The 17,618-nt window shown below is 37.8% G+C and overlaps 1 protein-coding gene across 17 annotated transcripts in view; it reads left to right on the forward strand.

Annotated features, from left to right (window-relative positions):
* The window catches only part of DEPDC1 (DEP domain containing 1), a 37,191-nt gene that overhangs the window by 6,956 nt on the left and 12,617 nt on the right, over positions 1-17,618 (forward strand). For 7 of the 17 annotated variants that reach the window (XR_014807995.1, XR_014807997.1, XR_014807996.1 and 4 more), the window contains 6 exons: positions 817-864; positions 3,253-3,393; positions 12,631-13,482; positions 13,925-14,097; positions 15,855-16,040; positions 17,047-17,232. Coding sequence is in view for 8 of the 17 variants with exons in the window: in XM_084964737.1 (XP_084820863.1) it covers positions 817-864; positions 3,253-3,393; positions 12,631-13,482; positions 13,925-14,097; positions 15,855-16,040; positions 17,047-17,232 (1,586 nt within the window). In the remaining 9 variants the exon portion in view is untranslated. The remainder of the gene's footprint in view (positions 1-816; positions 865-3,252; positions 3,394-12,630; positions 13,483-13,924; positions 14,098-15,854; positions 16,041-17,046; positions 17,233-17,618) is intronic. The other 10 variants (XR_014808000.1, XR_014807999.1, XR_014808002.1 and 7 more) reach the window with 3 other exon arrangements.

Raw genomic sequence — 17,618 nt, forward strand, 5'->3', positions numbered from 1 at the left:
ATCTTTCATTATCCAAAATAAGTGTATATAGTCTCATCTAAGCTTTCTAGTCTTTATAACCATATACTTTTCAAGTCAAGTGTATGTGTAATTTTTGTGTTTGTGGTCAGAAAATGACTACATTTATGCAGTATATTTTACTTAGTGCCAATTGAAAGATATTAAGCAAGCCTCACTGTGAAAGCACCTTAATATTCAAATATAGCTTGTTTCTATCACAGATGTAACTCAAATCAGTATATCCAAATAGGATAGCTATAGGTAGAACAGAAATGAGGATCAAAGAAAAGATGGTAGTAGTGGATAACGATGAATGTTTATTTTTGAACCCCCTCCAAATAATTAATCCCTGATTTGGGGTTGCTTATTGTCTTATATATTGTGGCAAAGTCAAAATGAAGTTCTCTGTAACTTTTTAAACCTATATTTTAATATAATACCTTGAGAGTTCCTCTTGTGGCTCAGCATGTTAAGGACCTGACATTGTCTCTGAGGATGCAGGTTTGATCCCTGTCCTTGCTCATGGGTTGCCACAGTTGGCTGTGGCAAAGGCAACAGCTACAGCTCCAATTCAGCCCCTGGCCTGGGAACTTCCACATGCTGCAGATGTGGCCATAAAAAGAAAACAATAAAATAAAATAAAATATTCCCTTGGTCCTATGTCTTGTTAAATATATAATCATTTTAACCCTGGAGGTACATACACATACGTGTGTGTGTGTATAAAATACATGTAAATGTATATATAAGTGAAGTTTTAAGTATACTATCATAAAATTGTATGATTTATTAAACAATATTAATTTTTGTGTGTAGATGACCTTCCTCACTGGGTATTATCTGCCATGAAGTGCCTAGCAAACTGTAAGTTACACAAACTTGTATGTGTTATTTGACAGTATATAACCAGAACCAAGGCATTATTTTTAATAATTTTTAAAACTCCTGATAAAATTAAAGTATATTATTTCTCTTGATGTTTAAGTGAAGATCTAGTAGAACTGATTACATTTCTTTGCATGTGAAGTATGTTTTAGAGCCCTTTTTCTATGTAAATAGTGATTTTGTAATCCAAGCCTATCATTTATCTTTCAGTTCTTGTAAATCATAAAATTATAGGCTAGAGAATCTCAAAGAATTTTTAATATACATCAGTTGCCTCAGAGAAGGCCAAGGAATTCAAATAGCAACTTGTAAGTAAAGTGACTTATAAGTAGAAAGTTTCAATCAGAAATGAAGTCTCGTAAAACTCACTTCCGTCCCTGCCTTGCCGTTGTACACAGATTTAACATTCAGGTGTTTCATGACATACTTCTATTCCATTGGACATATTAATGAGACTTTTATGTTTATGGAAAAAAATGACCTGTGACTAATCAAATCATTTTTTAGCATTTCTTTTTTCAAGATTTTTCCATAGTGATCAGTGATAATTTTTATAATTTAAGACCATGGTTCAAGTACAAAATCTGAGTTGTTATCAAAATCAATTTTAAAACTGTGCTGAGGGGTATGCTTCTAAATCATCAAAAGCTAAATTATATTTTAATAATTGTGTTACAAATGGATTTTTCTAGTTCTTATAAAATTAGTACTTTTTCAGGATAAGTATATATTCCCTTGTTGTCCACTGGGTGTCAATATGACAAAATAGCAGAATAAATAGCAATAAAGTAAATAATGTTAGTTACAGAAATTTTTATTTATCAAATAAAAATAAAGGTCATGATCAGAAGCCTAAGATTTTTGAGTTTCTCTTTCTACCTTCCCCTACCTCACTGCCCTTATCTCTCATACTTTGGCTCATGATTACAACTCAGCATACTTCCAGGGATTACTCTGATGCCCCATCTTAAGGGATTTGTTTCTTTTTCTTTCTAGTCCATGTTATACATAAATGATACCAAAGATATGATTTACTAGATTCCAGTTTAACAACAATATATCTAGCGAGGGGCAATATTGACTTTTATTTAAATTTGTTTGTAATTTAATCCCCCACAATAATCCTGTGACATGTAAGAATCAGTGATCAGTAAATCACTATACCCAATTTCTTTTCTAGAAAAAAATAAGACTTAGAAAGTATTTTTTTCTAATGATATGTACTCAAACCTATATTCTCTGATTGTAAATTCTATATTTTTAATTCCAGTATTTTCTGTCTTAGAAAACTTTTAATGATTATCAAAATTTTAATCCATTTATTAAGACTATATCTTATATCCTCCTCAGAAAAAAAAAAAGTCTATTTATTTTGTCCCACATAAAACCTTTGTTAGCCTTTACTTGAAAGATTACCTAGTGATCTCAGATCTGAGTGCCTATTACAGTCATTAGAGATACTCACCAAAAATTCTGATTAAGTTGATTCAGTATGTCAAGAATCTTTTTTTTTTTTTTTTTAACCACATCTCAGAAGATTCTTATAGTGAAGACGCCCAAATCAGTTTGGGAACTACTAAATTAGTGAACCAGAAGCAAACATTTCTAGATCAGTTATTCCTAGTTCATAGGAATTCTGATAGCTCTGGTCTGTATAGAGATTATATTTTTAATAGGTGCATGGCATAATTCTGATTAGTAGTCCATGGACCACACTTTAAATGCTGTTGGATCTCAGGGTCCTAGGACTTGCTCTCACTTTACACTGCTCTAAGTTCCAGCATTAGCTTTGCCACCGAGGACTCTTTCATCTTTAGCAAGTTTCTCTGAGCTTCAGTTTCCTCATCTGTAACATGAAATCAGAGCTCATTTTTGAAGAAAATACTAACAAGTAGGCATGATTATTTCAGTGATTTTAAGCTAATGGAAGAGCAATATAAGGAAATTATTTAAACGTTTAGATTACGCTTCATATCTGGCAAAAATTTAATCAGGGCAAAAGACAATTTGGAAGAATTATTTTCATTGTCCATATTCTGCTTTATAAAATGAATTGTGAAAAAATCCCATTAAAATAAACTTCCCTGATGCTTTTAAAATATATATAAAATTTGCTTTTATATACATTTTCAGGGATGTAAATATTAAAATAAAACAAAATGCTAATAATTGCTTGCAGTGATTTCTAGTTAAAAGATGAGAAGAAATTTTTACAACCCTTTAAAATTTTTGAATTGTGGCAGAATTTGTTTTTAAACATAATTCCTTCATGAAATAAATACAGATTTTATGCTTTTTATAAGGATCTTTAAAACATGTTTAAAATGAAGTATATTTCACCCTTTTTTTTTTTTGCCTTCTACTCAGGGCCAAGAAGTAATGATATGAATAATCCAACTTATGTTGGATTTGAACGAGATGTATTCAGAACAATTGCAGATTATTTTCTAGATCTTCCTGAACCTCTACTTACCTTTGAATATTATGAATTATTTGTGAACATTTTGGGTACGTATAGATTTTTACTTACTTAAATTTATTGTATTAGCTTCCATAATTTAAAAGATCTAAAAGTATGTGTAAATATGAAAGTGGCAGACTCTAAATTATTTTAAAATTCAGGAATACTCTGGTTGCTGTTATGTTTTTTTCCAGTAATTCAGATATACAATTCCAATATCAATTCTCTACACCATTTGGGTGTCTTAATAATTCAGTTCATTTCTGACAATAACTACCCAGTTAACCCAAACCCCAAAAGTTGAGAATGAAGTCTTTCAGCTCTGATACTAACTACCCAGTGCTAGCTAAGACCCCACAGATTATAAGGCTCAGTTCCACAGGATTGCCCTTGATATACCAACTGCAAACTGAGTCCTCAGGTTTACTCCCACTTCTGCCTGGCTAACTACCAAATCAGGGGTGCCCACAACCCACCCCCCAGCCTCTACCGGGTTTAATAATTCACTGCAATGGCTCATAGAATTCTGAAAAGTACTTCACTCAATGATTACCAGTTTATTATAAAGGATATAAGTCAGGTACAGCAAAATGGAAGACATACATGGAGGAAGGCATGGCGGTAAGAGTTATGTGGAGCTTCTGTGTTCTTTCCAGAAATGTCACCCTTCCCAAGCATGTCCAGGTATTCACTAACAAGTAAGCACCCACAACCGTGTTGTTTCAGAGTTTTGTTTTTTTTTTAAAATATTTTTTTTTATTTTCCCACTGTGCAGCAAGGGGGTCAGGTTATCCTTACATGTATACATTACAATTACATTTTTTCCCCCACCCTTCTGTTGCAACGTGAGTATCTAGACATAGTTCTCAATGCTATTCAGCAGGATCTCCTTGTAAATCTATTCTAAGTTGTGTCTGATAAGCCCAAGCTCCCGATCCCTCCCACTCCCTCCCCCTCCCATCAGGCAGCCACAAGTCTCTTCTCCAAGTCCATGATTTTCTTTTCTGAGGGATGTTCATTTGTGCTGGATATTAGATTCCAGTTATAGGTGATATGATATGGTATTTGTCTTTGTCTTTCTGGCTCATTTCACTCAGTATGAGATTCTCTAGTTCCATCCATGTTGCTGCAAATGGCATTATGTCATTCCTTTTTATGGCTGAGTAGTATTCCATTGTGTATATATACCACCTCTTCTGAATCCAATCATCTGTCGATGGACATTTAGGTTGTTTCTATGTCCTGGCTATTGTGAATAGTGCTGCAATGAACATGCAGGTGCATATGTCTCTTTTAAGTAGAGTTTTGTCCGGATAGATGCCCAAGAGTGGGATTGCAGGGTCATATGGAAGTTCTATGTATAGATTTCTAAGGTATCTCCAAACTGTTCTCCATAGTGGCTGTACCAGTTTACATTCCCACCAACAGTGCAGGAGGGTTCCCTTTTCTCCACACCCCCTCCAGCACTTGTTATTTGTGGATTTATGAATGATGGCCATTCTGACTGGTGTGAGGTGGTATCTCATGGTAGTTTTGATTTGCATTTCTCTTATAATCAGCGATGTTGAGCATTTTTTCATGTGTTTGTTGGCCATCTGTATATCTTCCTTGGAGAAATGTCTATTCAGGTCTTTTGCCCATTTTTCCATTGATTGATTGGCTTTTTTGCTGTTGGGTTGTATAAGTTGTTTATATATTCTAGAGATTAAGCCGTTGCCAGTTGCATCATTTGAAACTGTTTTCTCCCATTCTGTAAGTTGTCTTTTTGTTTTCTTTTGGGTTTCCTTTGCTGTGCAAAAGCTTTTCAGTTTGATTAGGTCCCATGGGTTTATTTTTGCTCTAATATCTATTGCTTTGGGAGACTGACCTGAGAAAATATTCATGATGTTGATGTCAGAGAATGTTTTGCCTATGTTTTCTTCTAGGAGTTTGATGGTGTCCTGTCGTATATTTAAGTCTTTCAGCCATTTTGAGTTTATTTTTGTGCATGGTGTGAGGGTGTGTTCTAGTTTCATTGCTTTGCATGCAGCTGTTCAGGTTTCCCAGCAATGCTGGCTGAATAGACTTTCTTTTTCCCATTTTATGTTCTTGCCTCCCTTGTCAAAGATTAATTGACCATAGGCGTCAGGGTTTATTTCCGGGTTCTCTATTCTGTTCCATTGGTCTGTCTGTCTGTTTTGATACCAGTACCACACTGTTTTGATGACTGTGGCTTTGTAGTATTTCTTGAAGTCTGGGAGAGTTATGCCTCCTGCTTGGTTTTTGTTTCTCAGGATTGCTTTGGCAATTCTGGGTCTTTTGTTGTTCCATATAAATGTCTGGATTGTTTGTTCTAGTTCTGCAAAAAATGTCAATGGCAATTTGATAGGGATTGCATTAAATCTGTAGATTGCTTTGGGTAGTATGGCCATTTTTACAATATTGATTTTCCCAATCCAGGAACATGGAATATCTTTCCATTTCTTTACATCTTCTTTGATTTCTTTGATTAAAGTTTTATAGTTCTCGGCATATAGGTCCTTTACCTCCTTGGTCAGGTGTATTCCGAGGTATTTGGTTTTGTGAGGTGCAATTTTAAAAGGTATCGTGCTTTTGTATTCCTTTTCTAATGTTTCATTGTTAGTATACAGAAATGCGACTGATTTCTGAATGTTAATCTTATATCCTGCTACTTTGCTGAATTTATTAATCAGTTCAAGGAGTTTTGGGGTTGAGTCCTTAGGGTTTTCTAGGTATAGTATCATGTCATCTGCATACAGTTTGATCCTTAGGGTTTTCTATGTATAGTATCATATCATCTGCATACAGTGACAGTTTGATCTCTTCTCTTCCTATATGGATGCCTTTTATTTCTTTTGTTTGTCTAATTGCTGTGGCCAGGACTTCCAAAACTATGTTGAAGAGCAGTGGTGAGAGTGGGCATCCCTGTCTTGTTCCAGATTTGAGTGAGAAGGCTTTCAGTTTTTCCCCATTGAGGATTATATTTGCTGTGGGTTTATCATAAATGGCTTTGATTATATTCAGGAATGTTCCCTCTATACCCACTTTGGCAAGGGTCTTGATCATGAATGGATGTTGAACTTTGTCAAATGCTTTTTCTGCGTCTATTGAGATGATCATATGATTTTTGACCTTTTTTTTGTTAATGTGGTGTATGATGCTGATTGATTTGCGTATGTTGAACCATCCTTGTGAACCTGGGATGAACCCAACCTGGTCATGGTGTATAATTTTTTTGATATGTTGTTGGATTCGGTTGGCTAAGATTTTGTTGAGAATTTTTGCATCTATATTCATCAATGATATTGGCCGATAGTTTTCTTTTTTGGTGGTATCTCTGCCTGGTTTTGGAATGAGGGTGATGGTGGCCTCATAGAATGTCTTTGGGAGTATTCCTTCTTCTTCAACATTTTGAAAGAGTTTAAGGAGGATGGGCACCGATTCCTCTTTATATGTTTGATAGAATTCACCTGTGAAGCCATCTGGTCCTGGACTTTTATTTGTAGGGAGTGATTTTATGACCTCTTCAATTTCATATCTAGTGATCGGTCTGTTCAGTTGGTCTGTTTCTACTTGATTCAGTTTTGGCAGGCTGTAAGATTCTAGAAAATTGTCCATTTCTTCCAGATTGTCAAACTTATTGCCGTATAGTTGTTCATAGTATTCTCTTATGGTTTTTTGTATTTCTGCTGTATCCGTTGTGATTTCTCCTTTTTCATTTCTAATTTTGGTGATTTGGGTTCTTTCACTCCTCTTTTTAGTGAGTCTGGCCAGGGGTTTGTCAATTTTGTTCACCTTTTCAAAGAACCAGCTCTTGGTTTTATTAATTTTCTCTATTGTTTTTTGAGTCTCTATTTTATTGATTTCTTCTTTGATCTTTATAATTTCCTTCCTTCTGCTGACTTTAGGACTTTTTTGTTCTTCTTTTTCTAATTCGTTTAGGTGGAGGGTTAAGTTATCAATTTGGGATCTTTCTTCTTTTTTGAGAAAGGCCTGTATTGCTATAAATTTCCCTCTGAGCACTGCTTTCGCAGCTTCCCACAGATTTTGAGAGGTTGTGTCTTCATTATCATTTGTTTCAAGGTAGTTTTTAATTTCCTTCTTGATTTCCTCATTGACCCATTGGTTTTTTAGTAGCATGTTGTTTAGTCTCCATGTAGTAGGTTTTTTCTCTTTCCTTTTCCCATGGTTGATTTCTTTTTTTTTTTTTTTTTTTTTTTGTCTTTTTGTCTTTTTGTCTTTTGTTGTTGTTGTTGCTATTTCTTGGGCCGCTCCCGCGGCATATGGAGGTTCCCAGGCTAGGGGTTGAATCGGAGCTGTAGCCACCGGCCTACGCCAGAGCCACAGCAACGCGGGATCCGAGCCGCGTCTGCAACCTACACCACAGCTCACGGCAACGCCGGATCGTCAACGCACTGAGCAAGGGCAGGGACCGAACCCGCAACCTCATGGTTCCTAGTCGGATTCGTTAACCACTGCGCCACGACGGGAACTCCCCATGGTTGATTTCTAATTTCATGGCATTGTGGTCAGAGAAGATACTTGAGATAATTTCTGTGCTCCTAAATTTATTGAGATTCGCTTTGTGTCCCACTATGTGGTCGAATCTTGAGAATGTTCCATGAGCATTTGAGAAGAATGTGTATTCTGCTTTTTTTGGATGTAGTGCCCTGAAGATATCAATTAAGTCTAACTTTTCTATTGTTTCCTTTAGGATCTCTGTTGCTTTATTGGTTTTCTGTCTAGAGGATCTGTCCATTGATGTGAGGGGGGTATTTAGGTCTCCTACTATGATTGTATTCTCATCAATATCTCCCTTTATGTCTGTTAATATTTGTTGTATATATCTGGGTGCTCCTATATTTGGGGCATATATGTTGATGATAGTAACATCCTCTCCTTAGATGGATCCCTTAATCATTAAATAGTGTCCTTCTTTGTCTTTCTTTATGTCTTTTGTTTTAAAGTCTATTTTGTCTGATATGAGTGTTGCGACTCCTGCTTTTCTGTCATGTCTATTGGCGTGAAATATTTTTCCACACCCTTTCACTTTCAATCTATATGTACACTTTGTCCTGAGGTGAGTTTCTTGTAGGCAGCATATTGAAGGTTTTTGCCTTTTTATCCACTCAGCCACTCTGTGTCTTTTGATTGGGTCATTCAGTCCATTGACATTTAAGGTGATAATTGATAGATGATTATTTATTGCCTTTTGAACCTCATGTTCCAGTTGATTCTATGGTTCTCCATTCTTCCTTTCTTTTTTTTTTTTTTTTTCCATTTTTTGCAAATGCAATATTTGCTTTTGGCTTGTGGTTGCCCTGTTTTTTAAGTATGCTAACCCCTTCCCATAATTGTGTGTTTTAGCCTGATGATCCTGTAAGTTCAAACACTTCATTACTATATTAAAATTAATAAGAGAAACATACAAACAAACAAAAAGGGTTATTTCCTTCCTAACATCCCTTGCCCACATTTTATGGTTTTGATGACTGTTTTTTATTTTTTTCTTTTTAATTTTATTTTGTTTGAAGCATGTTCATGATTAAATCTGTATGCTGGCTTATTTGAGTGACTGCTCTCTGATTGCAGTTTCCTCAGTCCTAGTTCTTCCTCTTCTTCTTTTTTTTTTTTTTTTTTTTCCTTTCTTTTTTCTTCCCTTTCCTTCCTTTCTTTTTGGTTTAGAGAAGCCCTTTCAATATTTCCTTTAACCTGGGTTTTGTGTTGCTGTATTCTTTAAGTTTTTGTTTGTTGGGAAAAATTTTTATTTCCCCTTCTATTTTAAATGATATTCTTGCTGGATAGAGTATTCTAGGTTGCATATTTTTTCCTTTGAGCACTTTAAATATCTCTTGCCATTCCCTCCTGGCCTGTAGTGTTTCTGTAGAGAAATCAGCTGATATTCTTATGGGGTTCCCTTGTAGGTAACATTCTGTTTTTCTCTTGCTGCCTTTAGGATCCTCTCTTTATCACTAACTTTTGCCATTTTTATTATGATGTGTCTTGGTGTGGGTCTGTTTGGGTTCAGTTTGTTTGGGGCCCTCTGTGCTTCTTGTATCTTGAACCCAGTATCCTTTAGATTTGGGAAGTTTCCACCGATAATTTCTTCAAATATATTTTCCATCCCCTTATCTTTTTCTACTCCTTCTGGAATTCCTATTATGCGTAGATTGGCCCGCTTTATATTATCCCATAGGTCTCTTATATTGCTTTCCAGTTGTTTGATTCGGTTTTCTGTCTGTTGACCGGATTGAGTGATTTCCATTATTCTATCTTCCATATCACTGATTCGTTCTTCTGCATTATTCATTCTGGTTTTTACTGCCCCTAGTTGAGTTTGCATCTCTGCAAATGAATGTTCTAGTTTTTCTTAGCTCCTCCTTATATTTTCTAGTTCCTTTCTGAGGGTATCTGCATTACTGTTCATATCTTCTCTTAATTCCTTCAGTATTTTCACTATTTCTCTTTTGAACTCCAGGTCTGTCTGACTGCAGAGATCTGTTTCACTGTTGACTGTTTTAGGTGAGTTCTCCTGTTGGTTTGACTGGGGGTGGTTTCTCAGCTTCTTCATCTTGCTTGTTGTTTTCTTTCTCCTGAGGGAGTTGTACTCTCCGTTATCGGGCAGTGTTTGCCTTGTCACTGCCGTGGAATATTTCCTGAGGGCTGGCGTTGTTGGTCAATCTTTTTTGAGGCAGTGTGGCTTTTCTGGAGTGTTGATGGGGCTAACAGTGTTTCTTTGAAGCAAAGGAGGACTTCCTGAGGGCAGACAGGACTGGGAGGTCCACACCACGATGGTAGCAGATTTCACTTGGCCATGCAGAGCTTGCTCTGGTGTTTTTAGGCTGTGGGGTTCTTGCAGGGGGTTGGCGGTGTTGGGCAGCTGCTCTTCAGGGGTGCATCACCCCCTGGGGGCTGGAGCAGCTATCTGGGTCATTGAGAACCTAAGAGGCTTTTCCCTAGGGCAGCCCAACTCAGAAGGACAGCCTGAGAATGTAGGCGGATCTTTTCACAGTCTGGCCGAGCTTGTTGTAGCTTTTCTGAGCTGCAGGGGCTCTTCCAGGGGGCTGGTGGTGCTGAGCAGCTATTCTGCGGAAGTGGGGCACCCCCTGGGGGCTTGGGCGGGTAGCAGGGCCACTGGAAACCCAAGAGGCTCCTCCCCAGGGCAGCCCAACTCAGAAAGACCGTCTGAGATCTTTTCCCAACTCGGCCAGGCTTGTTGCAGCTTTTCTGGGCTGCAGGGGGTCCTGCCTGGAGCTGGCAGTCCTATGCAGCTGATCCACTAGGTCTCAGCACCCCCTGGGGGCTTGGGCGGGTAGCAGGGCCACTGGAGACCCAAGAGGCTCCTCCCCAGGGCAGCCTGACTCAGAAAAACCATCTGAGATCTTTTCCCAACTCGGCCAGGCTTGTTGCAGCTTTTCTGGGCTGCAGGGGGTCCTGCCTGGAGCTGGCAGTCCTATGCAGCTGATCCACTAGGGCACCCCCTGGGGGCTTGGGCGGGTAGCAGGGCCGTTGGAGATCCAAGAGGCTCCTCCCCAGGGCAGCCCAACTCAGAAAAACTGTCCGAGAATTAGGTCGATCTATTCACGGCCTGGCTAGGCTTGTTCTAGCTTTTCTGGGTTGCAGGCCTTTTCTCAGGGGCTGGTGGTGTTTGGTGCTGTTCTGCGGAAGTGTAGCCCCTCCAAAGGGCAAGCAGGCCTGTGCAGGGACAGCCCCTGCAGTGGTAGGCTTCAGGCAATTGTTGAGGCCAGCCCTCCTGGATGGCAGGCAGCCCCAGGTCCAGTGAGAGCATAGGGGGTGGCGGGGGTGGGGGAAGGGGATGCACTGGGAAGCACAGCTTTCTGCTAGCTAGCGGGCCTGTAAGCTTGCTTTGGCGTGGGGGGTATTCTATGGGGACCCATCCCTTCTTCTCTCCCCTCCCCAGCACAGGCACAGACCAGGCTCTTCTCCCAGGTTCCCTCTGATGCGGCTTTCCACTTCCCCGCCCCTAGAGTATTGTTCCCTTCCTCTGCGACAGCTTTGTTTTCTAGTCTCCCAGGCAGTCTCTGCCCCGTCAAATGGTTTCTAGACCTTCCAAGCAGTTTCCGCTCCACCCTGCCCCCCCAGCCCATTCTCAGGGACTAACCTTCGGAGGCAAGGTCTCGGTGTCCAGCCCCCACCCAGGCGTCCCCCGGCCCTTTCTCAGGGACTAACCTTCGGAGGCGAGGTCTCGGTGCCCAGCCCCCACCCAGGCGTCTCAATTTTTGGTGACTGTGCCCATAGTTCAGATGGTCCGTTTGGTTCTTGATTGGCTTTTCCGTACTCCAACTTACTGCTACACTCTTCTCTGCATCTGGAGATTCCTCCGGTTTGTTTGATCTTTCCCCCGGTAGGTGACTTTCCAGGGTGCGGGATCCCTTTCTCCTCTGCAGTTCTCTTTCGGGAGCATCCGTCCCGCTTGGATTCACCTTCTCTCACTCTCCTCTTTTCTCCCGTTCTGCCCAGTAATGTCACGAACTTCTTGCCGTTATTGGAGTTTAGGTTCCTCTGCCAGCGATTGGTTGCTGTTCTGTGCGAGTCATTGATTCTGTAGATGTGCTTTTTTTGTTGTGTTTGTGGGAGAGGGCGAGCGTGTCCCCCTACTCCTCCACCATCTTGTCCTCTCCTGTTTCAGAGTTTTAACTGAGGTTTCATTACATAGGCATGGCTGATTAAATCATTGGTCATTGTTGATTAAGTTCCATCTCCACCACCATCACCAGCTACTCCACCACCCTCTCTGAGGTAGGGCTAAGTATTCAACCATCTAAGCAAGGCCAGCCTAAATCACCTCATTAGCATAAATTCAGGTTTGCTCAAACAGGCTCATTATTAGTAATAAAAAAAAAATACTCCTATGACTCTGGAAATTCCATGGATTTTAGGAGCTCTGAACTAGGTACCAAAGACAAAGACAAAATATATGTTTTATTATAATACAATTGTCTTATAATTAAGAGCTTTCTAATACTTATAGACTGAGAATAGACATTTTTAGTGTATTTGTCTCAATTCATTTAGTTAAATTGTTGAAATAAACTTTACTTTATATCACAAGTTGGAAAACCTTTAGTCAGTCTTGCACTTTGTAACTGAATGTTGCATGTGTCCCATTTAAGTGGCTTCTGAATTAAGCAACTGCTATTTGTACCATACTAACAATATGTACTATAGTGATGCTTTATTTTTTTAACTTTACTGTTGTTTTTGTTTTATTTTTGTCCACTGTCATACAGTTGCATCTAAACTTTTGTTTCATTTCCTGGTAGTTGTTTGTGGCTACCTCACAGTTTCAGATAGATCCAGTGGGCTACATAAAATCCAAGATGATCCACAGTCTTCAAAAATCCTTCACTTAAACAGTCTGAATTCCTTCAAATCAACTGAGTGTCTTCTTCTCAGTCTGCTTCATAAAGACAAAAACAAAGAAGAATCAGATACTACTGAAAGACTGCAGATAAGCGATCAAGGATTTCAAGAAAAATATGCTAAGAAAATGCAGCTAGTTAATTTAAAATACAGAAGAGCCAGTGCTAATGACATAATGGGAGGAAGTTGTCATAATTTGATAGGCTTAAGTAGTATGCATGGTCTATGCTCTAATATCAAACCAAGGTGCTATTCATTAGAAGGAATTATAGATTTACCAGGGAATTCAAGTAAAGAGGTCTCCAGTGTCTTCCATCAATCTGTTCTGAACATAGAAGGACAAAATAATAAACATTTCTTAGAATCTAAGGCCAAACAGGAATCCTCACTGAGTCTTCATTCAGAGCAAAATATTCAAAAGCCACTCTGTGTTGGTTTTAAGAGAACCTCTACTTTGACCATTCAAGACCAAGAGGAGTTATGTAATGGGAAATGCAAGTCAAAACAGCTTTGTAGATCTCAGAGTTTACTTTTAAGAAGTAGTACAAGAAGGAATAGTTATATTAATATGCCAGTGGCTGAAATTATCATGAAACCAAATCTTGGACGAGGCAGCACAAGTGTGCAAACAGCTATGGAAGGTGAACTCCGAGAGTCTAGTACCACAATCAATAAAAGACTCTGCAAAAGTACAATAGAACTTTCAGAAAATTCTTTACCTCCAGCTTCTTCTGTATTGACTGGCACACAAAGTAAGGTTGATGCTTTCAATGCATGTAACATTAACTTTTAGTGTTTACTAACCCTGTTTCGCTTACCTGGCTTTTCTTCTCTGAAATTGCTTTATTTTTTTCCTCTAGAAGGAAAGTTTCTTACTATAGAAGACTTGTCATGGCATAATTAAAATTTATTCTACTTACCTAAAGCACTTATTTTCTCTTCTTTCAATTGCACTTATACTGAATCACTTTATATGTAATAAGAGAAGGATTTTAATGCTCCAGTGGATTATGAAGAAGATAATAAGTATTCTACCATGTTTGTGAAGAATGTGGAAATTTCTGAGAATAGTTAAAAGAAATAAAATGTTAAAGTATTATTTTGCCGTCTTTATATAACTGTATATGCTGGTAGTATGAAAGCAGCTAATGTCATTGATGATTTTTTTGGGGGGTGGGTAACTTTGCCTTCTAGGTTTGCTGCAACCTCATTTAGAGAGGATTGCCATCGATGCACTACAGTTGTGTTGTTTGTTACTTCCCCCACCAAATCGTAGAAAGCTTCAACTATTAATGCGCATGATTTCTCGAATGAGTCAGAATGTTGATATGCCCCAACTTCATGATGCAATGGGTACAAGGTCACTGGTAAGTTGATTTCTTAAGGAAAGAGGAAGCCCTGGTTCATAAACAAACAAAAAAGAGAGAAAACCAAACCATCTAAGAGTATTATTCAAGTGATGTCATGGTCTTGAAATCCTAGATTCTTGAGTTAAGAAGTTTCTTGAAAGTCTTTCAGAGATTGTGTAGTGGGAAAGCTGTATTTGATGTGTTGCGTAAATTAAGATAGCTTGTCACTGTGAGCAAGAAGTTGAGAGAAACTACTGTGAAGCAGTCTTAGACTCCATATAAAGATGATGATAGAAGCATTTATATGCAGATATTGATTGGGAATGGACTCTTGAAATAAAATCACTAATATCTCTCTCTCTCTCTGTCTGCATAAAGAGCTGCCACTTTCTCAGAGTGCGGCTGCAATTTATAAGATGCTCTGACAGCAAGGAATCTGGAACTAAGCTCCATTCTAATACTCATTAAGGACAGTTTTTTGATAATGAAAAATCTAATATTAAGAGGAAGAATTAATCTAGAGTAATTGTAGCATCATTAAAAAGTATAGGTAAGTTTGTGTGGGAAGATAGATAGGAGTAGGAAGGAGATAATTTTGGTTTTACACTTTGAGGTTATAGGACATCCAAGTGAAATTCATTCAAGAGAATGTTGGAAATGTGAACCTGGTAAAGGAAGATCAGAGCAGAAGCTATATTTTTTGGAGAGGTGGTAGTTGAAGCTATGAGAGTAAATGAACTCTACCAAGCTGAGAAAAAAAAAATAAAAAGCTAAGGACTGAATCTTGCAAGAAGATAGGAAAACCTGCTGGGCATGTAGGAATAAAACCAAAAATATATTTTGATTCAATAAATGTGCTCACCATCTTATGTGCAAAATACTTAAAATAGAATTCTGATATTCAGATCACTTTATAATGTGTGTGGATGTGCATGTGTGTGCAAGCATACATGCATGTATGTGTCTTATATTTGGTGGGTTACATGGATATGAATGGGAGTAAATTAGTTTTGAAACACAAAATTGACCCCAGGATTTGAAGATCATCATGATCGAAATGAAAAATACATGTATTGATTGTTTTTAAAGACTGATGGAATAAGCATCAAAAACTATTTTCCAGAGTTCCCTTTGTGTCTCAGTGGTAACGAACCCAACTAGAATCCATGAGGATGCAGATTTGATCCCTGGCCTCCCTCAGTGGGTTAAGAATCCCATGTTGCCAAGAGCTGTAGTATGGGTCACAAACACAGCTCAAATCCCGTGTTGCTATGGCTGTGGTGTAGGCCAGCAGCTGCAGCTCCAGTTCGACCCCTAGCCTGAGAATTTCCATATGCTGCACCTGCAGCCCTAGAAAGCAAAAACAAAAAACTATTTTCCAATTTTGAAAGATAACCACTTATGTATATATGTTATATATTCTCCTACTTTGTGTTTTTATGGGATTAATTTAATGCCACTATTATCTAACAGTCTTTAAGCACCATATATATGTGGTATTAATGGAACCTATGGTGTTTACTGGTAAAAAGGTGACAAAATTAAAAAGCTAAGCCTTTTGTAATCGTTGGGAATTTATATTAAGGAAATATTTAACAAATACTTCAGAAAGAATAATAGCCATTCTTATCTTTCTAGTGTAATAAATTACTGTTCTCATTTTTAAGCTGAAGTCTGCTTATCACTTTATCTCAATCCTTTAGCATAATGCTACCTACAAATTACTGATATTCTAATTTATATAAAACTTTAAGTTTTTAAATTCATATTTCTAGATGATACATACTTTCTCTCGGTGTGTGTTACGCTGTGCTGAAGAGGTAGATCTTGATGAGCTTCTTGCTGCAAGATTAGTTTCTTTCTTGATGGATCATCATCAGGAAATTCTTCAAGTACCCTCCTACTTACAGACTACAGTGGAGGAACATCTTGACTACTTAAGAAGGGGCCACGTATGTATCGTAAGTCTTAAAATTCTCTACATTCAGCTGTTGCAAGTGGCATATGCATCTTAAACTATCCTAAACAAAAAGAGACTGTCAGCTCACATAAATAACCTCTAAAAGTCAGAATTATAGACAGAATATGGAGATTCAAATAGCAATGGGATTCTTATTTCCATCCTTCTATCCCTAAGAGTGATTTTGGTTCTGTATTTGAAAAGTGGCTTCTTCCCATGATGGGGAATAGGGCTGATTAAAGCTCTTGAGTCACAGACTTGCATTTGCAGCCCAAAGGGAAAAAAAGCCATTCCTTCACTTCCAATTTGAAAAGTTCTTGGTATGGACTCAGATTGGTCCACTCTAGGTTAAATGCATATCCTTTGGGTGGTTGAGGGTGAGTGGGTTGAAGAGAATAGCCATGCTCTGAGTGGCTCTACGTAGGTTAGAGAAGACTCTCTTCTTCAAAAAAGGTAAGGATAATTGGAAGGAACTTTTATAAGAACTTTTAAAACTTTTATAAGAGATGGAATCTAAGCAGCCAAAAACAACAGATGTCTACTATAGTCAGTCTTTGGCTGCCCAGCACATATATTCATGTATCTTCCTGTGTATACCATTCTAATATTACCATGACTTACCATAATTATAACTATGCCCTATAATTTCTTTCCATTTCTGCAAATGGTACGGGCTGTGCTCATGCTCTTAGATCTCAAAAATAGTAGATGAGCACTTTATCTAATACCTGTGTGTTATATATTTTATATACATTACATCATGTTTGTCCCATTTTACAGATGAGAAGACAGAGCAGGACAAGCTTAAATAACTTGCTGATGATTATAAAACTAATAGTTTGTAGGGCTGGGATTTAGACCCTGCTGATGTATTCCTACCCTGCTACATAATAAAGTTTTCTTAGTGTCGAATGTTTGATGACAAAATAGTAATCAAAAGAACCCTTTACCAAGAAGGAACATGACCAGAATCAATAGATTTGACTGTATCATTTTTTTTACTACAGATTAAAAATCCTAGTGATGTCTTGATTGCTCCTTTGCCAACATATTCATACTGTAAACAGATTAGTGCTCAGGAGTTTGAAGAACAAAAAGTTTCTACCTCTCAAGCTGCAATTGCAGAACTTTTAGAGAATATTATTAAAAACAAGAGTTTGCCTCTAAAGGAGAAAAGGAAAAAACTAAAACAGGTAAGTGAATGAGTAAGTTCTCAGTCATAAATATTTTCTAATATGCTATTGCTAATTGTTATTTAATAACCTTTAGAATCTAATTTCTCATTTTAATATTTTGGATTTTAAGTATCATATATAGGCTGTGTAAGAGTACCTACCTGGTTTTACTCTGTCCTAAAATTTTAATAATAACCAGAATAACAGATACTCTCCTTTATTTCCAGTGTTTTATATGATAATAACATGCATTAGCCTTAGAAAACAATTACAATATTTGGATTATAATGCATAGCTTTTAGTGACACATCACTACCATTTAGAATTTTTAACTCTACATCAAAACCCTATAGTCATATGATTCTGGCAAATCCAATTCCAGGTCTGATACACTCAAAGAAATA

Source organism: Sus scrofa, chromosome 6, assembly GCF_054392235.1.
Source record: "Sus scrofa isolate SSC_HxYL_T2T_F1_AM1 chromosome 6, Sscrofa_HxYL_maternal_Yorkshire_Landrace_v2.0, whole genome shotgun sequence".
In the NCBI taxonomy this organism is placed as follows: Eukaryota; Metazoa; Chordata; class Mammalia; order Artiodactyla; family Suidae; genus Sus; species Sus scrofa.